Source organism: Lampris incognitus, chromosome 14 (genome assembly GCF_029633865.1).
Source record: "Lampris incognitus isolate fLamInc1 chromosome 14, fLamInc1.hap2, whole genome shotgun sequence".
NCBI classification, from domain to species: Eukaryota; Metazoa; Chordata; class Actinopteri; order Lampriformes; family Lampridae; genus Lampris; species Lampris incognitus.
In genome coordinates this window covers 36,705,233-36,731,298 of record NC_079224.1, presented here as the reverse complement: position 1 = coordinate 36,731,298, position 26,066 = coordinate 36,705,233, and the positions used below count along the sequence as shown (strand labels likewise).

Here is a 26,066-nt window from a genome sequence, read left to right as displayed (position 1 = left end):
TTTAACAATCTAAATTACCATGTACCAATATAAAGGAGCATAAGCTTTATACTATTGGCTCCAGCCACATGTCTCTACCATTTTGTATCAGCTAGTCAAAGGACAAACTGAACTGATATCACAGAGATAAATTCAATTTGCGGCTCATTCTTTATAGGCCAACCCCAAGGTAGGGGGTGGCGTGTGAGTCAGAACTGGGCGTGGCAGAGTCGGGGGAGGTGTTGGGCCTGGGCGGCCATAGATCCCCTGTAGCTGCCTGTTTAGGGGATTAGGGTTGTCTTGGTAACGGCTATTGGGGTTGTCATAGAAACGGACGCCGCTCTCATTGTCCAGGCGGTTCCCGTTGTCATAGAGACGGTGGTTGCTGTGGAGATCGGGGCTGGGCCCTCGATCGGAGACATGGACAATGTTGGCACTGCTCTTCCTCCTCAGGGTGGACTCGCGGCTGGAGGAGGCCACCGATTGGCAGTCAGAGCCGCCATCACTGCTAACAGCGGTCCCCTCCACAGGGGTGACTCTGATCGTTGTCATGGCCTGGGGGTGGGGGTGGAAGGGAGGGGCAAAGATTGCGCTGGGTGAAAATGATGAGATGAGGTTGTTAGAATTGGGGTTGAAGTGAATGTTGTTAAAGTTAGGGTTGCCGCAGTTGTTGGGGTTAAAGTTGGACTGCTGGAGGTTATTGGGGTTATCAGGGTGTAAAGGATGCAAGGGATGCACAACATGTGGATGGTGGGAGTACACACCTCCTCCCTCTCCTCCTCCTCCTCCTGCCCCTCCATCGCTCTCTAGTTCGGTCCATGTCACACTCCTACGGCCGTCCAGTGAGCCTCCTCCTTCCCTCAGCGAATCGCAGCTGTCTGTGTGTCTGTTGAGGTCGTTGAGGGTGAAAGCCGACTGGCGGAGAGACGATCGCTGCTCCGGCGGTTTCCACCTCCAGGAGCCACTGCCATCGGTGCTGGGCGGTTTGACAATCGGTTTGTGTGCCCGGGACTCCGGATGAGCCTCCACACGGACTATACTACCAGTTCTCTCCAAACCTCCTCCTGAATGAGAACCAACATAAACAAATGTGTTATTCATGGTTCCTACTACAACTTCTATTCTACCAGAAGTAATAATAAAATAACATAACAATAACAGAAACTTACGTAAGCCCTCACCTAGATTTATGTTGGTCATGTAAAAGTTTCGGAATTTCACCAAGACTCATTAATATTACTTGTCAAGTACTTTTTATATACGAGTAAACTGAAAGTGTTTACATTCAAAAGTGGAAAAAGTATTGCTAACCTGAATATAAAAATAAAACGGCACATTTACAAAGAAAAAACATACCGTTTATGTATCATGAAAAGAGAATCATCCCCCCCCCCACACACACACACACACAATGCACAAAAACACACACAATCAACATGTATATCTGAACACAAACACACACATTTGCACACACATAAACCTCAATCCGAGGCCTCAGAATGGCTTTTGGAATAAAAAGTCTTTGCTGCTTTTAAAAGAGTTTAGTGTTGGGACACACTTCAGGTCATCTGGGTGACTATTTCAACGAGTAATACCGCAGGTGCAAAAGACTTGATTCTTGAAGCAGAAGACGGGTGCCAGGAGACCTGAGAGGTCTGTTACAGCAGGGTCATATTTTAATACAACTAGTCCATGAGTTATAGTGCCAGGACCTTTCTAGATGAGCGGTGCTCTGAAAAGTCAACTCCCGCGCTTTGTGGAAGGAAATGTGTGCAAATTTTGTCCTACAGAGAAGAAAACATTGGCGGCGCACAGAATCAAGAATTAATTTTTAAAGAATCAAGTGACAAATAAAACTTATGTCGTAAAAGCTCCAAAAATTGTTTTTGAGACGGAAAAAAAAACCTTCAGACTCATAAACACAGGGTGAATAAATCCACAGTGGGGTATGAGTGTTAAATAGGCACATCTTCATTCAGTAGACCTACGCCTTTATTTAACTTTTTCATATTGTGCCACCTGGTCTCCATGCCCTTCCATCCCTGTTGGCGTACAATGTGTTGTTAAAGCTGTGAATGATGAACTGATTTGTGTGAAGAGACAAAATATTCTGAGCATATTTATCGTAAAAACTGTCGGTGCTCATGCAGACCCACAGTAAACAGAATAAGATGTTTATCCACTAGGAGGGTTGTGATGTGGCAGGCTTAACAGTTTAAACAACCTCGTGCTTTGTATTTAAAACAACACAATGTGCGAGTTTCATCTGGGATTCACTTGTTCAACTCAAACATCTCATTATGTTATTCAAGCATTCATCGATTCCTTATACCTACTCAATCCAAATCCTAGTTGGGCCCCACAAACTCACATTCAAATCTGTGAGCAATTTAGAGGAAAGAAGTGACACAAAAACACAGTGAGAAAATGCACAGAGGAATTGGAATTGAACTACGGACTCTGTTGCAGTGACACACGCCACATGCCAACCATGAAAGCTGCCTTTAACATTTGAAGCTTTATTTTAGGGACCGAGTAAGAAAGAAAAGAGCACACTATAATGTTTTGTAATACAATGTTTGTGAGGTTCAGCCAACCAGAGCCATTTGGAAGTCTTTCAGAGATACAGACCTCCTCCTCCTCCTCCACCTCCTCCGACTGCTCCTGTGGTGGAGGCGGGTGGCGAGGGGTCCTGGTCGGTCAGGGCTCGGTAGCGGATGGATCCGGTGCAGCTGACGGTGCTCCCCCCGTCCTCCGAGCGAGGAGAGTGGAGGAGGCCCTGCTGCTTTGACAAGGCGATCACCTGGGATGTGTGGCGAGACACAGCGAGATGTCATCGTCAGCTAAATCGAACCCTGCCTCTTCTTATTATAGCTATTTTAAATACAGATAACAGAAAGGGTAAAACGATGACCTGGAAGACAACAGTCACAGTTAACATCGGCTCCCACTCATCCCGATGCTCGCCTGAGGCTATCACCTCCAACATGGATCACAGACTTCCTATTGATTAACTTACTTCCTCCGCTGTCGGTATGAGGCCATCAAACACATTGCATAAAGAAGGGATACAACTATGGATAGTAACACAACAAAGACTGAACAATAACAAAAAGAAAAATTATTTTTGGGAAGGGAAAAAAATAGTTAAAAGTACTTCGTTCGTCACGTAACAAATCTTGAAATAAACCTTGTGAAGCGAGGTGATCTAACTGCTCCAGAAACCCGGGCCACCTCTCGGCACATTCCAACACCTCAGACAAAATCACAGATGCTTTACACTTGCCTTTTTTAGGACCGAGTTGGTGCTCGGGGATCGTAAATAATGCTAAAAATCAATGTAGACCTACTTCATTGTTTCAGAAAACTGAAACCTGAGACAAATATAAACATCCTCACTGCTTTCTCTCACGTAAAAAGAAGTAAAACCAAAGGGCCACACACTGACGAAGCAAGTCTGAGTTTGCTCGACACAACGCCGTGGCGGCTTGATAGTCGGTCTTTTCACATGGAGTACTCACAACTGAACCTTGTTGAAGCGTTGCTCTGAGGACAGAAAATGTGAACGCCTTACTCTTAACATCTTCATCTACATAAAGATACCCCAATTACCACACCTGGATTTCTGCTCAGTGCTTTTAACTATTTAGCTGTATAATCACTTTAAGCCCCGGTGCATGCACATTAAAAGTTAATGTGCATACACAAGCAGAGGCGATATGATTGTGCTCAGTGTGTACTGCATTTAGCTGACAGGGAAAAAATAAAATACATAAGGGGGTATGAGGGTGGTCTGTAAGCACATGAACATAATCTAATATAGAGATGGCAGTGGATTTTATCTCAGCATGCCACACAGTGTGCCATGAAAACCTGGGTTTCAAAGGAATAAAAGCATAAAACTATGTTCAATGAACGCTTTAATCAAGCTGTCATATTGCAGTACTCACAGTACCTGCAGCACAGCATGCACAAATAACCAGTGACTCTGTCTTCTACAGATTGCCCCGCTAAAGAAGGAACAATAACACAGGCGCTACGCTTTTCGCTATCAACTTAATGTCGATACAATCCTGAAATTTTCCCACAATGCTATAACACCTCACCCCATGATAGTCTACATCTTACCTTACTGTTTTAGAGGTATCGCAGTAATAAACTAATCTTACACCTGCAGTCGCAACAACATACTATGTCTGTCTGGCCAGGGGCAGGGTTTCCAAAGAGATCAGCAGAAGTAAGGAGACACTGAGTCAGACCAGAGCTTGCCACTACATGTCAGAATGAAAGAAGGTTGGGGGCGTGAAATGGCTTTGAAAGCAACATGCATAACACTCTCAAGCCTATTTTTAACAAACTGACAATATTTCATCTTGTGCTCTTCCACAATATTCTCTTTATCTCTAACAGAATTCAGAGAATGGAGAAACAACAGACTCTCAAAATAGATTAGTGTGCTTCATGATGAACTCTGCTCCCTCATGAAGGTCGTGCCATACAGTTTGGCTGCTCATGCATTTTTGCTCAAACATCTGGAGATGCTTCTTCTTGTGTGGGATGGCGGGGCTCAGTTAACGGAAACCCCAGATGAGATGATCTGCATCTGCTCTCTGGTAAAATGTGGCACAACAATGAAACCGTAGTTAAATCTACAACCAAATTCAACAGACATCTTGACGGGCATTTGACCTGACTTGGGAAGTTTCTATTTGATAAAAAAAAAAAAAAAAAGTTCCAAATAGTCTTTATGCATGCTCAATAATCCAGTGTCCCAAATACGCTTCTAAACTTTACTCAATCAGTGTACTGTACCTTATATGTACATTAACTGATGGCTCAATTAGATAGATGGATGGACAGACAGATGGATAATATGGCAATAAACTTACCTGCATTAAACGAGGCTGTCCCCCTGCACTGAGCGGCCGACAGGGGACATTGGTTTTCTCAGCTACTCTCAACCACTTCTCCCTTACTGAGCTGACCCCATCCACAATACTATCATCTGATTCACTTTCCTGGTCCCTGGGGATGAAGTTATCCTCCTCAGGAATGTGAACTAGTTGAGAGGAGCCAGGCCGTGATTGGATAGACACTCTAGCCCCACCAGCCAGTCCACTGCTGCCATTTTGGGCTAAATGATTATGATTGGCCAGAGGAACAGAGCTAGCTGCCAGTTTTATGTACTGAGCTGGGATATGGGCCCCAGCACGAAGCTCCGCATCCAGACCAGTGACAGAAGGTAGGTGGGTCCCAGCACGAAGCTCTGCTTCCAGGCCCATGGCAGAGGGTTCAGATGAGCAGCGCAGCTCCATGGTCTTCTGGGGGGAGGAACAGGAGGCAGGCCTTACCCCGTCCATCACTTGGAGTGACAGCTTCCTATTGTCATTCTTGTTCTTCCATTGACTGAGGAGCTGTTTGGATCTGGTGGAATCCATCGATGCATGGATGGAGGCATGTCTACGAGGGACACGAACCTCCTCCAATGAGGAGCCACCATGGGACCTGGGAGAATGAACAAGCTTCATCAACATCAAGACCACTAGTGGAGAGACAAAAAACCCCCCCCCCCAAAAAAAACCAGCAAAATCAAATAACTCTTATTAAATCCTGCATGAAATAACAGCAAATAAGCCAATCTCAAAGATGATATTTTCCCAATTATAGGTTTCTACACTAAAAGAGGTCTTTCACACGCTTACGGTAGATCCATGTAGACTTATATATGATTCATATGCACTTCATGCTCTGTAAAAGTCCTGCAGACCAAAAGCTTGGCTTAAATAAATGTAATGTAAAACTGCCTGAATCAGTGTGTTTCAGTGTTTCAAGTTCCTCGAAACTGTCAATATGTGAAAGTTACACATGAGTCTGGCATGATGAGTTAAGATAACTTAAGACATCTTCAAATCCTTATTTTCTGTCCACATGCTTTTGACAAATTTGTCTTGTACATTCTGGATTTTATTTTCAGTTCCTTTGACTACATGAACAAGGAGTATCACCTTGGTAAGGTGCTGCTGCTGAAGGTCATCATGTTGTCATGGTTACCCAGGGGACTGGGGGGAGTTATCACTTCCACCTCGGCACTTGCTCTCTTCAGATTGGACAAAGATGCCTCGCGGTAGGAGGAGCTTCGTGTCAGGATTGCCTCTGATTGGTTGGGGGACAGGGTGTGGGACGAGGTACGTGTGAGGATAGGTTCCGGTTGGCTGGGAGCCAGGGTGTGGTGACCTGTCAGAACGAAATAAGGGAAGGTGGGGGTCACATGGCCAGAAATTGATTTGAAGGTGAGTTAAATATGTGTATTTGGCAATGTTAAGAGGGAGTCAAGCATAATAACCCATCCAACCTTCCAGTCATCCATCATATAAACATCAATCCATCCATACATCCATTATCTATACCCACTTAATCCAATTCACTGCTACAGGGAGCTGGAGTCTATCCCAGCATGCATTAGGTGGATGGCAGGGAGATACCCTGGACCAATGCAGTCCATTATGGTCCACGCACACAATCACCATTCACCATTCACACCTATGGGTAATTTAGAGACTCCAGTTCATCTAGTTGCAGGTTTTGGACTGTGGGAGGAAACTGCAGTGCCCAGTGGAAACCTACACGAACATAGGAAGAGTGCGCAAAGTCCACATCGACAGTCTGGACTGAACTGAACCCTAGACTCTATATTCAGTGAGGAGACGGTACTAACCACTAAGCTACCGTGACACTCTTGTCATTACAGAAAAATTAAAAAGTACAGATTGGGTAAGAAGGCCAAATTCCAAACAGGGATTAAGCAGCATCCCTATGAACCTAATTCAAACAGCGATAAAGCAGACATTTCTTCAGTCCACATCTGAGAATTGCCATGGTGAAAACAGTAGGCAATTTAGTACACAATGCAGTCTGCCAGGCAAAAAAAATGGTTGGGTTTTTCAAACTCATTTCCAATTTAGGTAAAGGGTAATCTGAAAAGGCAAAAGCACAATGACAGGCCCGTGAACACAGAGTAGCATGAAGGCATAGCTGGTCGGATCCACTTATCTGACAGTCTGACTCACAATGCAATTGGAAAAGACAACCAGTGTTGTGTTTCTGTGTCTCTACTATATTAAGAAATGGAGAAATAATTGAATTAACCTTACCTCATTTCACTGACTGATTAGCAGAAAATCTCTCTCTTTCTATATAAAAACATGCTGACAGCATGCATTTGGACACAAAAGAACGATTGTTACTCATGATAATTATTTATCAACTCTTTATTTGAACGTGATATTGGCTTTGTGGTGCCATCATTGATAAAATGTTTATTCTCTTCTATGAAAAATGTCAAGGCTATTTGGATTGCTTAACTCGTGTGACTTTATCTGTCACCTTGCCTTATTGCTGCAGTCCATGCCATCTAACTACAATAAAAACCCTACAGTAGGTCCTGTTTCACGTACCATCATGTGACGTCATGATCAAGGTCACATCTTGTTTAATTCTCACAGATGACATTTCTCTATGACTACGCTAATTTGTTTCTAAGATATATCTTAAAAAAAAGGGATTCAAGGCTGACTTGTGTTTCCATATCGCCGCCATTCTTTTGCATTTTCTAAATCCCACAATTTAAATGTCTAGGGAGATCTGTAAATTATAGTGATGCACAAGTAGTTGGTACAATTACACTATTACTGATGTGGCTAATGGGCTCGTACCTCTGCTACACATCCAAGCTGATATTTTTAAATGATTTGAACTCTGGTAAATCTAATAATGACAATATCATTGAATATAATTACATATAAGTTACACTTATTGTCAATCACTGATCTGTCAGGGCAACTTTTAGAGGCAAATTTAAAAGTAATGCCCTGAATGCGGTTACCTTGGTGGCTGTTTGCAGCTGTTGACTGGCTGACATTGGAGAGCAAGGGAAGGGGCTCTCTAAGCGTAGGAAGGGGGGGTTGCCTTCTAGATCGATCTTCACTGGGCTGGAAATTCCCCACTGCGTACACGCCCTGCACACAGACATGCAAATACACAAATGCATGGACCAACCAAGACGGAAACAAAACTATAAATAAGAAAGAGTTTGGCTTCCCTGGTTTTCAGTGGCGGCCATGTTTGCTACTCAGTATGGAAGGTGCTGAGCAAACCTCCAGCCGCTGACAGGTTGACACACCCGATAATGTTGTGGGCAGCATTTTTACATACTCATTGTAGAGAGGTTGCAGCAAATAGTACCTATAGCACAATTTGACAAAAATCTGACTTTGACTAAGAGAGGCAGCGTAGCTCAACACTCAGCTAGTAGAGAAAGAGAAAGCATGGGCTGTTTGATAGGGCTGTGTCAGTGTGTGTGGGTGTAGGTTAGTGTGTGCAGTTGAGTTGTCTTCAGGACAGATGTCTGTCTGTGTGTGCTTGCAATGTGCAGTGATCTCTTATGGAGCTCAACTATCAAACCCTGCTTCTAGAACAAAGAAGCCCATCATTAAGATTGTTTCTCTTTAATTTACTGACACCTGTGGTGATGCTGGTAATTACATTAATATTTACACGTTCCAAATCCCAGTGGCCCGTTCAAAATAAAACACAGCTGCCAGTGTTGTTGTGTCAGGATCTTATAATCCCTATAATCAAACAAAAAGACATGGTTGAACCTGGGATTTATCATTTCATCATATTGGCCTGGACGGATGTGATCCCTATAAGCGGTTTCCATTGTGGTAATTCTAATTCTGCCTTCTCATTGTTATCTGTCATGAGTTCTAATGAGTTATTAGCCACACCAACTGATCCTTCAAACCTATTTTACAGTAGGATGGAGAAACTGTGCATATTGCACTTTATAATATGGTAGCAATATTGCAATTTTATACTCTCCCCATTTATTCAGGCTTGGGGCCGGCACTAAGATTGCACTGGCTTATGCATCCTCAGTGGCTGGGTTATTCTATGATTTGTAGAAATATTCACCTCAAATGCTGCAATTCCTTTTATGTTACTGAGCGCTGCCCTCTTCTCCAGTGAGTTGAGCATGATCTTCAGTGATCAGCATAATCTTACATTTACGTAACTAACCATGGCTGGGATTACGTCAGTGGTTCTCATTAGGTCAATAAGAATAGCCAGTCTGATATCTAATATCAGTTAATTCACCACGGATTAACTTTATTACCAGATAGACAGCGATGCCTCCTCCCAGCAACCATCCACAGTAGACGTCAACAGGGTGGTTTCTGAACTGGATGATCCTTGTTAAGCCAGCCAATATAGCTAGCATTACAAAAGTGAAGACCAAGAGAGGCTTCAGAAGCTTGGCGGAGTCTGTCAACACTGTGTTAAAGTACATCTGAAACACACACACACACACACGGGATCATATACATATGCAGATACACAGATGCACAGACACTTGCAGTAATGCACACTTCAGGAAGAGGAGACCAGGTGATTAGTTTTTGGTGTGAGGATTTTTTTTAATCAAATTATTGCAGAACAACCTCAAAATCAACTCTGTCTTTTGAATAATGGTATTGTTTTCTTTTAATAAGGAGCCTTTCAAACAATAAACCAACAGTGTTCCCTGGTGCTAAAGAAAATAATGTTAAGGCTAAAGCGAGGAGTATTCAGTATAAGTAAAAATTAAGACAAAAACAAATGGGCCCTACTAGCTGTAATTTTGTGAATTTCAGCAGCCAAGTCTGAGTTTGGATGCCTGAGTCAGCCTGTTACCATAATGTCTTGCAAAGGTACATGCAGCTGCACTGTGTATGTGTGGAGAGAAATCTGTGGACTTTGTAACCAAATTCAATGAAATGCATACAGCAGTGTGTATTTCTGTGTACCAGTACATTGTTGTACTTACTGAAATGTAGACAGCAGCGAACGCTGCCAGAGTTGCATGCTGGGAAGGAAAAGACTTCCTACAAAGAGACAAAAAAGTACAGAATAGATAGATAGATGGAGAGAGAGCGAGAGCGAGAGAGACAGCGAGAGAGAGAGGGAGAGAGGGTTCAGGCTAATCATCACGGTGACCATGGACCCCAAAGTGGACAGCTAAGGACAATACTGAATATTCATCTGCAATATGCAGGTGGCTAATTGGGAAGCGTGTGTGTGTGTGTGTGTGTGTGTGTGTGTGTGTGTGTGTGTGTGTGTGTGTGTGTGTGTGTGTGTGTGGTGGAGCAGGTCTGTCCTAGCAGGTGTTCCACAAGTGCATGTGTATGCAATAAAGGGGTTGGGAAGGAAGGTAGTGAGTGTCTGACTTCAGGACCTCAGCTGCAGGTGCAGCTGGACAGTCCAGTCTAATAAACACATACTATGAGCTGTAAGTTAGCTGGAAGCTGGTTACAAAAGGAATGTGGATTGGAGATGGATCTCTCAGATAGTGCAGTAAATGATTGTGCCACACTATCTGAACATAGCTAGTTTTCAATATCTGATAATTGAACTGATTTGAGCAGGACTACAAACTAACTACAGCCTGTGTGTGTGTGTGTGTGTGTGTGTGTGTGTGTGTGTACACCATGTTTAACTATCCTAATGGGGACCAAATATCCCCATTAGGATAGAAAACCAGAAATCACCTACCATGTAGGGCCATTTTATGGGAACAAGTAAAAGGGTCTATTTTAGGGTTAGGACTTGGTTTTAGGGTTAAGGTTAGAATTAGGGTTAGTTTAAGGTTAAGGTTAAGGTAAGGGTTAGGCATGTAGTTTGCGTGGTTAAGGTTAGAGTTAAGGGCTAGGAAATGAATGTAGTCAATGAGGGGTCCCCACAAGTATAGATTTGCAAGTGTGTGTGTGTGTATGTGTGTGTGTGTCGAGGCAGAGGTGGAAACCTGCGCAGAGATTATTTAGAGTGCCGTTGGGGGTGCACATGTCCCAGCAGCACTTCTTCACTGTGAGAGGGTGGGATCTGGTGGCAAGGAGAACCCAAGACGACCAGCGCTCTTCCACAGCTGCAGGAGGATGCCGGAGCGCCAGTCTGTCAGAGGACTGCCTCTCGTGCGCCAGCATGGAGCACGACCAACATGGAGGGTACCGTCACCCAGCACCAACTTCGCTGGCTCGGTCACGTCATCAGGATGCCGAAGGAGCGCTTACCACGTAAAGTGCTGTATGGCCAGCTACATTTTGGCCGCCACTTGGCAGGGGGCCAGAAAATGGTACAAAGACCAACTGAAGACCATCATAAAAAAGTGTGGCCTGAACCTGAGCCAGCTGGAAGATACTGCCACCCAACGCTCCATCTGGCGGCAGCTCTGTCAACAAGGGGTGCAAAAGCTCGAGGAGGACCGAGGTGATCGACAGACCAGGAGACGACTAAAGAGACATGAAGCCAATACCACACCTACACCCCCAGTCAGTGATCTCACCTGTTCTGTCTGTGGCAAACAGTGTGGATCGCGGATTGGGTTGTACAGCCATAAGAAGACTCACAAGTAACAGAGGCAGGATTGTTATCGTCGGACACAACGGACAACCTTAAGCAAGCAAGCAAATGTGTGTGTGTGTATACTAGGTTTTTCTATCCTAATAGGGATGAAAAACTGAAACGACCAACATTTTATGAGTCCTCATGAAGAAAAGGGTCTATTTTTGGGTTAGGAATTGTTTTTTTGGGTTTAGGGATAAGATTAGAATTAGGATTAGGTTAAGGTTAGGGTAAGGCATGTAGTTTATGATGGTTAAGGTTAGGGTTAAGGGCTAGGGAATGAATGTAGTCAATGAGGGGTCCCCACAAGTATAAGGTGACATGGTATGTATATGTGTGTGTGTGTGTGTGTGTGTACAGATGTATATATGTATAGATGTATAAATAGGTTCATCGATGTAGGTATAATAGATAGATGTATAGAAGTATATAGACGTATCAATGTACTGATGTATTGATGTATCGATAGATGTACCGATAGATAGATAGATAGATAGATCAATAGATAGAAAACCTCTATTACAGTGAATACCACACATTGCACACCTTACCTCCCAGCACTGATGAGTCCTAAATCTTGTCCAGAGCAGATGTCTTCAAGTATAAAGGCCTCCTCACAGCTGGACATGTTAATGTGAGTTAGGTTGGGCTTACACACATCTAACCAGTAGGGGGTGTGTTGACCAGTGGAGAGCTGCAGTATGTCTGTTATCAATGCGGTCACACACAGGCCGAAGGTATGAACACCTGCAAAATGTGTTAATAGTGAAAAATGTATGCTGGATTAAAATATAATAAAAGACAAACCACAACTTTGTGTTTTTCCAGTGAACAATTGCCAAAAAAATAAACGTTACCATTATGCCATGCACGCTCATAGATAGTCCATGGCAATGATTCACATTTGTCCTGGAGAATCATTTCTGCTAGTTTGAACTTTGTCTATAACATTCCCGAGGCTTTATAATGATACTCTCCTGCGCTATGTGATTTGTATGAGGTTTTCAGCCAGATAAGCAGAGAAAGGATTTTTGTTTTGAGACCAACCCTCAGTTCATACTTTCCTTTTTGCCTCATCAGCGGCAACACAGTGACCATTCTGATGCTTTACGATTTGCACACCTTGGAAATGTGAATGTAAAAAGATGCAAAAACAAAAAAGTGGGGCATCCGGGTAGTATAGCAGTCTATTCTGTTGCCTGCCAACACGGGGATCACCGGTTCAAATCTCCGTGTTACCTTCGGCTTGGTCGGGCATCCCTGCAGACACAATTGGCCATGTCTGCAGGTGGGAAGCCGGATGTGGGTATGTGTCTTGGTCGCTGCACTAGCACCTCCTCTGGTCAGTCAGGGCACATGTTCGGGGGAGGGGGAACTGGGGGGAATAGCGTGAGCCTCCAATGTGCTACATCCCCCTGGTGAAACTCCTCACTGTCAGTTGAAAAGAAGTGGCTGGCGACTCCACATGTATCGGAGGAGGCATGTGGTAGTCTGCAGCCCTCCCTGGATCAGCACAGCGGGGTGGAGCAGCGACCGGGACGGCTCGGAAGAGTGGGGTAATAGGCCAATTACGATTGGGGAGAAAAAGAGGGGAAAACCCCCCCAAAAAAAGTGTAATTAATGTGTGTGTGTGTGAGAGAGAGAGAGAGAGAGAGAGAGAGAGAGAGAGAGAGAGAGAGAGAGAGAGAGAGAGAGAGAGAGAGAGAGAGAGAGAGAGAGAGAGAGAGCACGCATTGTCCTCTCACCTATGAAACGTACAGCCCTGCGGATGTAGGAGTTGAAGTTACACCCGGCAGCATTGATGTTAGCCTCAGTCCGGGTGGTAGACGACCTCCTGGACAAATAGCAATACAAAATGGCCTCTCCTATCAGGATCTAAAGGTGGACACAGTGACACAATATGAGAGCAGACAAGAACAGACGAGGGAGGTTCATTCATTCATATAAACTTAGCACAAAAAGTAAGGAAATTTGTGTTTGGTAGATTATTTCTTTGTTGTAACAATGCTTCTTGGCAATAAATCTTATATCAGGCACCTGATTGTCAGCACCTGGGGTACCAAAAGCTCAAAACAAGAGTCAATAGCAACAGCAAAATAAGCTGTTTGGCATTGGCAGAGAAGATTTTGCAAATTTTTCATGGGTGCAACCCACATACTCAGCTCTGCTGCTCGTCCCACAAATGCATGTTCCTTACAAATGTGGCACCATTTAAAAGGGAAATAAACAGGCTTTCCAGCGGTATAAGATTTATTGCCAAGAAGCATTGTTACAACAAAGAAATAATCTACCAAACATAAATGTCCTTACTTTTTGTGCTAGGTATAGTTCATTTGCCTTATACTGACAGTCAATAGGTTAAACTTTTGAATCCCACCAATAAAGTGCCTTGAACTGAACTGACTGAATTGAGAGAGAGAAAAAACTATGTGGAGAAGCCAAGCAACTACAGAGACAGAAGAAGATTCAAAGGAGGGGAGAGCAAGATTGAGACCAGTCTGTAGTCCACATATAACAACCTCTCTATAGAATCAAGTTATGTATAGCCTCTAACTATACCCGTCCGTCTCTCTAAATATACTCATTCGTTGCCTACACTGCAAAAAATGAAATCTTATCAAGTGAAAATATCTTGTATTTGGTACAATAAATCCAATATTGAGTAGAATTATCTTATTCCACTGGTAGATGATTTTGCTTATTTCAAGTTTTTTTCCTGATTTTGGTCAATTTAATCTTGCTTTAATAAAAAAAAGATTAAATTGACCAAAATCAAGAAAAAACTTGAAATAAGCAAACTTATCTGCCAGTGGAATAAGATAATTCAAGCTAATTCTACCAATATTGGACTTATTGTACCAAATTATAGAGATATTTTCACTTGATAAGATTTCATTTTTTGCAGTGTATTGATGAACACTAAAACTCCAAACACAGCTAATGAAGCCCTGAGCAGAATTTCTGCTAAGGGGTGTATCTGAAACCAGTTTATTCTAGACCAAGGAGACTCATTCAACCACCCCATCTCAAAGAATTAACCACTGTGGCTCGAGAGCAGGGAACTTCCTCTGGTGTTATTCTGCAACTTCCAAAATAAACTATGTGAATGCTTCGCTCTGTTAATCACCGTATAATATAGATTTGAGAGTTCTAAGTTAAAGTTTGGTTACAGTGGCGGTAGGAGCAGCGAAGGCCAGGCTGAAGAGAAGCAGCAGGGGGCAGACTTCCTGTCTGGGCAGGATGTACGGCAGAGACAGAGTGCGGTCATTACAGCTGTACCCAGAATGCACCGGCTGGAACACGTCCGTCAGCTCCAAGAAGTAGAGGCTGACCACTGAGGAGGCCAGGATAGGGAGCTGAAATAATGACAACAGAAAAAACATGTTATAATCACAATAGATGTATCAGGAGGCCGATAGAGTACACATGGTTGCAGGAGAATCCACTGTAGACGCTGTGTCTACAGTTCGAAGAAAAACCTGGGATATATTTCCGTCTACACTGCCAGACTTTACTTAAGACTAGTCTGTTCTTCCACCCCCACCCCCAACCCACACACACACATGCATAGAAACAGTAATTTTTGAGGGATTTGGTAGATTTGAGTTGCTTTCAGATGGATTTCATTTAAAGGCAGGATGACAGCGAATAGTACTGAGCGATGTCCAGGGTAGCAGGCAGGTAAGCAGATGGAGAGACAGACAGGCACCCAATGAGAACGATGATCTGATCAGTGTACAGACAGAAGTACTGACACCTCTATTGCCCTCATGATAATCTTCTATAAGTGGCACGCTCTCATACACAGAGTGATAAATGACCAACCCTCCTTCAATCCTCCTCTTCTCTCCCTTCCCGTCTTTGTTCCTCCCGTCCTTTCCACGACTGCCAAGAATTGAAGGCCTTCGTATATAGTGTCCCAGCAGGTAAAACAAGGCACTTAAAAGAATACAATGACTTTTTGATGAAGAAGCTTAGACTTACTAGACACTAGACTGGTCAAATAAATGACTCCACTTATTCACCTCTTTCGCCTCTCCATGCATCATATTAATCATGCTACAAGGCATTTGCTCACACTTATAAAACCTAACTGGCTCATACTGTGAAACGTACATTTACACAGGAGAAGTGCATCGGCATGGGTCGAAGGCACACATGCCTGACAAAGAAGCAAAAGCTGCTCCCAGTCTTTCAGACAACTTGCTGAAAGGACGTTGTTTGTCTACTGCAAAGAGGCTGTGTTTAAAACTCTACATTTGCTGCTACACACCAGAAATAGTACACAATAGTGAACAATACCTATTAACAGGTCAACCCCTAGAATTATTGTGAAGAATTCAGCAATTTCTACTAAAACTAAACTTCCAAAACAAGTGTGCTGAATGAAGTTGCCAAGTTAAGGATTCAACGCAATATTCACTATGTATTTCAAATATAGTTGTACAGTACACCACCCATCATTGTCTATTACACTTGGATCAAAATACAACTTTTTTTTCCAGTTTTTCCAGTTTGACCAATTTGGACCCAGTCTGATGAAGACCAGCCTGAATTCTTGTCGACTCAGTATTGGCGCAGCGGGAATTAATGTCTTGTAATTAGTTTGATATCTCAGCCTCTTGCTCTTCAATTCAATCAGGGAAGACATGAATATTTCAAGTGTTTGGGGTTTTCACACATTTAGACAAATTAAATGGGGCTCCTGTGGTGTGAGATCGGCAACTAACTGGCAGCAGCAGATGAGAGCTCAGCTTGCAAAGTTGCATCACAAATTGACAGTGATCAAATGATCGCCATATAGTTTCCTTTACCCTCTTTTTGCCTTAAGCACGTGATGCACATGCAGGTTTAAATAATGAACAGGTCAGCTTATGTGGCAATGTCTCATGACCAGATCCTCGATCAACACCCTGACCAAGGAAAAAAATGATTTGCTTTCCAGCTCATTTTCATCTCTTTGCGACCGTCTCGTGATGAAAGAATTGCACGTTTCCCAGCAGAAACGACCAACTTACAACACTGTGCAAGCAAAATGCCCAACACAACTGTCTCACAAAGGTCTGCCTTTACTATAAAGTGGTTGGAGCCAAACAATTTTATTAATATAACATTTTTACTTTGCAATCAACCAACTGGCAATCAAACAAGTTGCAGAACTGCTGCACACTCATTGTCAAATTGTTCCTTGAAATGTAAAAGATATGGCAAAAGTTAAATACATGGCCAAAGAAGGTTGAATCAGTTCATCTGGATATAATGTTTATTGACAGATACATTTCATCACTCAACCAAGTGACATCTTCAGTCTAAACTGACTGTAGGTACCCCCCACCCCTTATAAACAATACAGGGTTACCTAAGATACATAAACAGGATGTGCCATTACGGCCTATTGTTTGTATGAGTAACTCAGTGACCTATAACATCTCTCTAAATTTCTGGGATCTATTCTTAACCCGTTAGTAGGCAGTAATGAACATCACATTCAGAACACTATGGATTTTGTGGATAAGGTGAGGGACATCATTATGGAGAGGATTGAAATAATGGACTCTTATGATGTTCAGTCTCTCTTCACATGTGTCCCTGTTGATGAAGCAGTGGAGGTAGTCCGTATGAAATTACAAAATGACCCCACCCTTAGCAATAACACCACCCTTAACACTGACCAAGTGTGTCTACTCCTGAAGCTGTGTCTTCAGTCCACGTACTTCACATACAGGGGGCAGTACTATAGGTAGAGGCATGGGTGTGCTATGCGTTCCCCAGTCTCACCTGTAGTGGCCAACTTGTATATGGAGGAAGTGGAAAAGAGGGCTGTGATGTCCTATCCAGGGGCACCACCTAGCCATTGGTTCAGGTTTGTGGATGACACCTGGGTAAAAATTAAATCTCAGAATGTACCATGTGACCACATTAACTCTGTGGACAACCACATCAAGTTCACCAGGGAGGATGTGAAAAATGACAGGTTAGCCTTCTTAGACTGTGAAATTGCAATTGGTGATGGGGGACACTTGATTGATGATGTTTACTGCAAACCTACACATACTGATCAGTACTTAAGGTTTGGCTCTCATCATCCACTGGAGCACAAACTAGGAGTCATTAGGACGCTGTACACCGAGCTGACAACATTCCCACCGACACAGCGGCCGGGGAAGGGGAGAAATCCCACATTAAACAGGCCCTGGTTAAGTCTGGTTATCCTAACTGGGCATTTGGCAAAGTCAGGAAGACGCCCAAACAGTGCACCAGCCAATCGAAGAGAGAAGAACGACGCCGGCTGCCTAAGCGTAAACCAGTGGTGATTCCGTATGTGGCTGGAGTGTCGGAAAAGTTGAGATGCATATTTTCCAAACACCGCGTCTCAGTTGCTTTCAAACCCCAAAACACACTGCACCAGAAATTGGTCCACCGCAAGGATCAGGTCCCCCGGCACAAACAGAGCAATCTAGTGTACACTGTTAAGTCCCAAGAGGAAGGATTGCAGTGACTTGTACATTGGGGAAACAAAACAGATGCTGGCCAAAAGAATGACACAACACAAGTGAGCTAACACATCAGGCCAGGACTCCACAGTCTACACCCACCTACAGGCCACTACTTCAGGGATGAGGATGCGCACATCCTTGATAGGGAGGAACGCTGGTTTGAACAGGGAGTCAAAGAGACCATCTATGTTAAGAGGAAACGACCATCCCTGAACGGGGGGGGGGGGCTAAGAGTACATCTGTCGCCATCTTACAATGCTGTGATTGCAACTATTCCCCAACCCTCTGTGAATAGGTCACATGATCGATGGTCACACCGATATTTGCATATGAAACTGGTTGTTAGCTTTGGTCGTTAGGTACTGTATTGTACTGTATTGTTTATAAGGGTGGGGACACCTGCAGTCAGATTAGACTGAAGATGTCACTTAGATGAGTGATGAAACGTATCTGTCAATAAACGTTGTGTCCAGATGAATCGATTCAGCCTTCTTTGATTTTCTTACCTGGATTATTGAGCATGCATCAAGACTTAAATACATGGCATTAAAACTTCCTCACAACATTTAAGCAACCCTACACAACACACTGGTCTTTAGCTCCTTATGAAAATAATCACCGGGACCTCGTGCAGCTATGTAATCGACAGACTGAAAGGTATGTCTATCATTTTAACTTGCCACCATGCCGCAGCAGCGCTTTGTTAAGGGCAAAGGTTGCATGGTAGTCATCAAATGTGCAATCTGCACCCTGTCTTACTGCCCAGACGCCCACCTATCTGACTGGAGAACAAGGCATTCTTTAGGGACCCCCTCACTTAATGAATTTTGTGAAATGGTGTTGTTCTCACCGTCTGGTGGGGTGCTAATGCACTTGCAGTTTGAAGCCAACACAACCTGCCCTGTGTTACCACTGGTTTGTCTTTATGCCTCAAATGATCAGTTGTCACCATTTTACAATCTGCTGACAGCCAGTGGACCCGGCTATGTAAAACCCAACACGGCTAACATCCCGTCAGTCCAGCAAAAATACCAGATAAATGTCTGGCATGGGTTCAAATCAGAAGAGATGGACAAGTGTCCCCTTCCCGCCCCCCGGTCTGCATGTGTGTCTATAGAAATGTAGCAACTCAAATCATCATGAAAATCACCAATACTACTGCTGATTTATCGACAAATTTAACAATTCCCTCACCCACTATCCATCTTCCTATTGATCTAAAAATAATAGGGGCGCACAATATATTGGTTAGCATTGGCCAAACTTTGCTTAAACATCAAAACGATGCCAGATATGTCGCTCCAATATGATGCCGTATTAAAATGCAGACACCAACACCAGCTGTTGATAGTAAGACAGGTTGTGTACTACAGCCTACAGTGAAATGCTGGCCCTTTATGATAGCTACAAAAAAAATTTTTCACTTGAAGCAACATTATGATAGTCAGCATTTTACTGGGAATCTTGCAAGGATCGAGCTGTTATAGAAAAAAACCCAAACGCAGAAGATGTTTGAAAACGTTAGGGCAAAATCTGCATCTGCACCATGCATCACAGTTACGGTGTAATAATAGTGGAAAACCGGTGGAAACTAAGACACGTGGTGGTATTGCACATTAAATTAAAAATATCAGCATCGGTATCAGTATCAACCAAAATGACCTTGGAAATAAACGGTTGTCGGATACCGGCAAAAATTTCGATATCGGACATCTTTACACAACAATGTGATAACAACCGGCCAGCCGACCAGAGTAAGTGTTTACGGCTGTGCTACACACGGTGGAAACCAGGATACAGCAGAACTGTTTTTCTCCTCATAACGTCTCTCGTCTTTGGCACACAGATATAAAAATACATCCCATTCAGTGTGCCATGTTGCCTAGCAACGGCCAACACAGGCCAGTTAGTAGGTGGGATGGTGTGACAGTGGTGCATGAGAGACAAACCAGCTCTTTCAAGATGCTGGAGCTGAGGGGAGAGTGATGGATGGAGGAAACGCGTAGTTTGAACTAAACAACAGTTTGATATGTCAGAGCCACCAGATTGGATTCAACTGCAAAATCACACCAGTCAGTTCCCAGTGTTAAACTGGTTAAACTGGAGGTGGGGGCTGTGTGCACTGTGATGCACTGACGTCCTTCTCCTGAGGAGTGTGTTCATACACCTCAGCTACTGCATGCCACACAATAATGCAACAATCTCTTGAGTATCGGCATCAAGTGCAGCAAGGCTCATTACTCATGATGTGATTTTTTTTAACCCCGTCAGGGACTACAATATGTTTAAACAATGAAATACGTTGTGACAGATGTGGCTATGTGCTTTTATTCAATGTGTCATCATCACCCAGGGGAACGTGTCAGTGACAGTGCACTGCAAGAAAACGGTTTTGGGTATATAACATGGCAAAGGCACGATATGAGATGGAAAAAGGTCCATGATGGCGAGGTAAATAGTTTCTGGAGACAGGGAATCAAATCTTAAGTGGGAAAATGTTGCAATACTGAGACAATTTTTTTTGTATGTTATTTTTGAGCTAGTTGTATCTGTAGTAATGTCTAAACTAGAAGGGGTATCTTAACCAAACCACTTTTTCAAGCTGCAGGATGCATACAGTTATTTCATATCAAATCTTTACAGTGATGATACACTGAACGTTAATGCTGTTTGGATAACACTCTTTGTCCATTGGCCTTTATTGAACAAGGTAGTCACATCCTCAGCCTCCCTGTATCCATGAAAAAAAAAAAATCAGAATCAACTACCATATATACTGGTAATACAGCTGCATTGGGACCTGCAACAGTTAAGGGCCTGCACGCACAGACCCCTATTTATCCCTCCACTATCGTATCATTGATCTCAAGCACTTAGTCTATGATGTACAGTATGTTCAAAAAGTCCAGTGCGCCCATGCGTAATTCTGGACATGCGTACTACTGCGTAGCAAAATCCACACCGAGCAGTTAGCTAGCTGGCGAAGTGTCAAGACTTCGCACAGCGAAAATCCCGCAGAGTGCACCTATGATGTAAGTAGAACTGATTTATTATCTATTTGACTAATAATCAACCTACACACTCTTGTTTTGTGTTTATAAGGCCTGTACGCAGACATGAATAGTGTTGTCAATGTGCGGGTGCCCCGTCACCGATTATGTTTTCGTCTGTGTCAAGGTGCTCCATCACTGATTATGTTTTCATCTGTTATGGTGCTCCCACCAGATTTTGTTAAGTGGGCTAGTCTATCACTATCTTGGCCTTGCTATTAGGACTCCTCTTCTATAGCACGGCGTTCGCCTAGTAATCGTTGCTTTTAGGCACCAACTGTGCAGTGCATTTCGATGTTGCTGGTCATTATAAAGCGGCTTGCTTTCACTTCTTTCTTTTGGTACTGACATGACGCTATGTTACGTCTGATTGTGATGGGAAGGCCGAGGCCCGCTTTGACCATCTTGCACTGGGGCCCGGCGCTGACTCGTTACGCCTCTCACCATCAGGGATAAAAGCCTGTCTTGTAAGAGGTTTACATGTGCTAAGTCAATGGAATATATACTTGCAAGTGAGTGAAATTCAGCATCTAAATGCTATATAATGAACGATAACATGACATTGTTTTTCACAGAGCTCCGCTCATTTCACCACTAGATTATCTGCAGTGAAGACAGCGGTGAGGACTGACTGAGGTTTCCTGCAAATGGTTGCTGCGTGTTTAGAAAGCCGTGAGTGAGAAGATCAGCAATTGCTCAGAAAGAGCTAAAAACTAGACTTTTTTTTTCCTGTGGAGCTGCAGCCATAGAAAACACTGGGCATCATTGGGCCCCGTGTTAGCACCACCCCTCTGTGATGCCCTGACAGGCAAACCAGATGCATGTAGCATTATAACCTGTAGACTTCACTGACAGACACACCAACAGACAGCAAACTGCCAAGCAGACAGACAGACAGATAGATATATAGATAGATAGATACATAGATAGGTAGATAAAATAAACTCCTACAAAGTGAATAAAGAGAAGCGGTAGGCTCTAATCTAATCATCTATCAGCCAAACAGCCAGTCGTCAAGTCATTAAGCCCCTAAATGCTCTTCACCTCCACAAAATGGCTTTATTGAACAACTCAGCCAGTCAGCAGGAAGCCCAATAGAGACAAACAGATACTAGACAGGCAGATAACCAGTCAGCAGGAATCCAGTAGAGACAAACAAACACTAGACAGGCAGATAAACAGTCAGCAGGAAGTCCAATAGAGACAAACAAATACTAGACAGGCAGATAACCAGTCAGCAGGAAGTCCAATAGAGACAAACAAACACTAGACAGGCAGATAAACAGTCAGCAGGAAGTCCAATAGAGACAAACAAATACTAGACAGGCAGATAAACAGTCAGCAGGAAGTCCAATAGAGAAAAACAGATACTAGACAGTCAGACATACCAACATACATGTTACCAGTAATATGCACGATAGATAGATAGATAGATAGATAGATAGATAGATAGATAGATAGATAGATAGATAGATAGATAGATAGATAGATAGATAGATAGATGACAGTTAGATAGACTGATAAGACATAGACAGATAGATAGATAGATAGATAGATAGATAGATAGATAGATAGATAGATAGATAGATGACAGTTAGATGGATGACAGTTAGATAGACTGATAGACATAAATAGATAAATAAGCAGACAGGTAGATAAATAGACGTATAGCTCAATAAACAGACAGATAAATAGAGTATTCACCTCTACAAAGTAAAAGCAGGGCAGCAGAGTGACGCTGTCCTTGGTCTCCTTCCCGCCTTTCAGCCGCTCCTTGGCACGAGACATGGCGGGCCGGGGGTCCCTCCCGGTGGCGGGAGACAGGGAGTTGTATTTGATTCCCGTCGTAATTTTGGCGAAATTAAAGTAATTCCGGCACTGGGCGGCTGTGCGGTGGTGAGCGGCGGAACATCTCCGGTGTTTGGTTCTGGTGAATACGGTCTGAGGACTGCAGCCCCCCCCCACCACCACCACCACCTCCTCCCCCGCCCCCTCCCGGTTTCACCAAACGGCGCCGACGGAGGACGTGCACGTCAACAGTCTCCCAAAATGGGGAGTCTGTTCGGTGGCAGTGAACTCACCGCAGAGGTGCATCCCGCCATGCTGAGGCTTGCTGTGTGTGGGTGAGTGTGTGTTGCACCCTAGTAAAATTTAAAAAAAATCTCATCCGGGCGCCCCGTCCCTCCGCCGCAGCAGGTGACTGGGAACGGGGGTGGGGAGTGGGGAGGGTGGCGAGCGCGCGCCGCGGTTACTGTTGGAGAAGGGAATCAAACGCATCGATGGGAGTGACGTCACACGTGTGCTAAAAACCTATTTTCCGTGTGTGTGTTTGTGTTTGTGTGTGTTTGTGTATGTGTACGCAGCATGCTAGAAAAGGCTGTTTTTATGTGGAGCACGTAGTCATGTGACAGACACACCCCCCCTCAGGGTGTACAGGCATATGATAGCCCGCCATGCTGGGGCCTCAGGCTGCAGCCTGACCTGTGCGCTCTGACACGGTGGTCTCCTACCCTGCTCAGTGTTTTGGCAGGTAAGGGGAAACATGAGGAAATAAGATGCAGAACCAAGGCAATAAGGAGGACACTTAGCCGAAGAGCAGCAGCCTAGATCAGCGTCCTGCATGTCTTGTGGTCCTAGATTACACCACCCACCATGGCGTTAAACGCACAACCATCTGTGGCAATTTGGTGGCAGCGAGATGGTGCATAACAGCGGCCCATAAAAGCAGTGCGAGACCTTACACGTTTCAAATGTTTGTTGATTATAACGTTCGTTAGTTGTTATATTCATGGTCACAAGTCCCTCAGGACACAGGCGGGTGGTTCGAGGGTTTACTTAATACTCTCGCTAGTCTTAGTATTAACTCAGTGATAGTGTTAGTTGGCAGAGGTTTACTTTTGGTTTGAGCTTTTTGGGGTTTTATATACGTAAACCGAGAAAAGAAACAGGAAGTTGTGTGTGTGTGCGTGCGTGCGTTCGTGCGTGCACGTGAGTGGGCGCTCGCGGTTCCCAAAGCTACGGGGAGACTCGCGGGTGTTTGTTCAAAACTAATCTGAGCACATCCCTCTCAGCTGTCGACTAACATGCTCTGACTGCAAAATATGAAACACGCCGTCAGTGTCCTACAAAAATCTAGTTTTCACCCTCGTACTCGTTTTCCATAACATCACGTTATTTTTAAGCACTACACAATATCTGTGTGTGGCAGCGTTTTTTATACTTGCCAGAGACAATATCAGTTGTCAAAAGAGCAGCAAAAACCCGAGATACGTGGGCTCTTGCAGGACGCCGATGACATGATGCAGACCTGTATAGTGGCTCTGTACATTTTCATCATAACCTGAGAAATCCTCGCCTTGTGCCACTTTTCAACACAACATGAAACTAACACCCTGTCATGTATCGTTGTTTACACCTTACATATACATACATATTTTCAAGCTTTTCCATCATATCCAATCATAGGATATTAACAAAGTGTTGCATAAAAAAATCTTTTAAGAGTTAGCTCATAGACACAAACACACAAACCCGTCATAGAGCAGGACTGTGGGTGTGACAAGACTTGTTTTGTGTCTGTAATCTGGACTAGGACACTCTTAACTAGTGCCTCTTACACATGGCCACAGAACAGCAGGATTGTATATGCCGAAGGTTTTTGTTGGATACAGTGTGGGTGGCTCATCTACTAATGCCAACAGCCCACACAAAGACCAAAGAGGGAGAGCAAGAGCGAGAGTGAGAGAGAGAAAAAGAGAAATGGGAGAGGGAAGAGAGAAAAAGAGAGACTGACCTGCGGTCTAATCCTCATTGTGTTCCCATTGCTCCAAACCAGACGTGTCATAGGGGTCGGGTCCTGTACGATGTGAAGGTCAGAGGTGGTTTGGTTTTGTTGGGGCCAGCAGCCGCACAAAGGAAGTTCTACTGTGATCTGTTGCTGCTCTTTTCTCAAGGTTTGACACTCTGCTGTATTCTGTCGTTACTGTAATAGATTCTGGGCCAGTTAAAGATGCCAGTCCAACAGGGAATATTGCCCTCTCTCTCTCTCTCTCTCTCTCTCTCTCTCTCTCTCTCTCTCTCTCTCTCTCTCTCTCTCTCTCTCTCTCTCTCCCCCCTCTCTCTCACACACACACACACACACACACACACACACACACCTGCATGCATGCATGCATGCTCACACATGCATGCACACACTCACACATGCACGAAACAGGTGCATTTCTATGAGAGGGCCAGCTAACCAGTGTGTTGTGCTGCACAGTTCTGTGGTTTGTCAGCACAGATTAACAAGGTCACATTGTTCATGTTTTCATATTCAGTCCGAGTTCATTCAATTTTTTTCTCTCCAAATATTGCTCCACCGGGCTTTCTTTTTTTTTCCGCCAGAGGGCAGCATCGACTATTTAATCACAAGCCCTACATGTTGCCTGGTTACAGAGCGACACATTTTTATATTGTTTTTACTTTTAGACAGTATGATGCACAGGGACTGGATAGGGAAGGAGCCATTGAAATAATGAAATAACAAATCGTAATCCTTTTTTATATGATTTATTGGTGGAATTTTCAGCGCAGGAAACACACATACATACATAAACCCTTACATGTGTGACCGATGTGTGACCGAATAAATGAAAGGGACCTGACATGTTCTAAGAAGGGTTGCCACATTTTTTGAAAATTTTACGTCAGAGCCACAAAGGGAGTGTTTCATTTTCTAACACGAGAAAAGCTACAAGTTCACCGAAATAGGATGGCAGTGAATGGTTAGTTAGTAGGACACTAAACAGGCCAAGTAAGGGTGAGGAGTGGATGTTAACGGATGTGATGGCTGAGAGTCAGAGACAGACTCCCCACACTGTAATTCTTAAATGTATTCGTGCTCATTTGGGTCTCCACCCCTCTGTATTCTTAATGTCTAGACTCTTTGAGTGAGGCAGACACACAATAAATCAATCAGACAGACAGTCAGTCAGACAGACTGACAGTCACTCAGACAGACAGACAGACAGACAGACAGACAGACAATCAGTCAGACAAACTGACAGTCAGACAGACAGACAGCCAGTCACTCAGGCAGAGAAGGAGTCAGTCAGACAGA

General features: G+C 43.8%; 1 protein-coding gene across 1 annotated transcript; it reads right to left on the bottom strand.

The window, feature by feature from the left end:
- Positions 1-22,750, bottom strand: plppr4a (phospholipid phosphatase related 4a). The gene is made up of 11 exons (XM_056293503.1): positions 22,667-22,750; positions 14,586-14,771; positions 13,161-13,290; positions 11,967-12,162; positions 9,845-9,902; positions 9,155-9,328; positions 7,862-7,994; positions 5,985-6,213; positions 4,869-5,484; positions 2,629-2,782; positions 1-1,043 (listed from the first exon to the last, which is right to left on the bottom strand). The coding sequence occupies exons 1-11, from the start codon at positions 22,748-22,750 to the stop codon at positions 145-147; spliced, it is 2,859 nt and encodes a 952-aa protein (XP_056149478.1). The 3' UTR covers positions 1-144.
- Between the last annotated feature and the right edge of the window lie 3,316 nt (positions 22,751-26,066).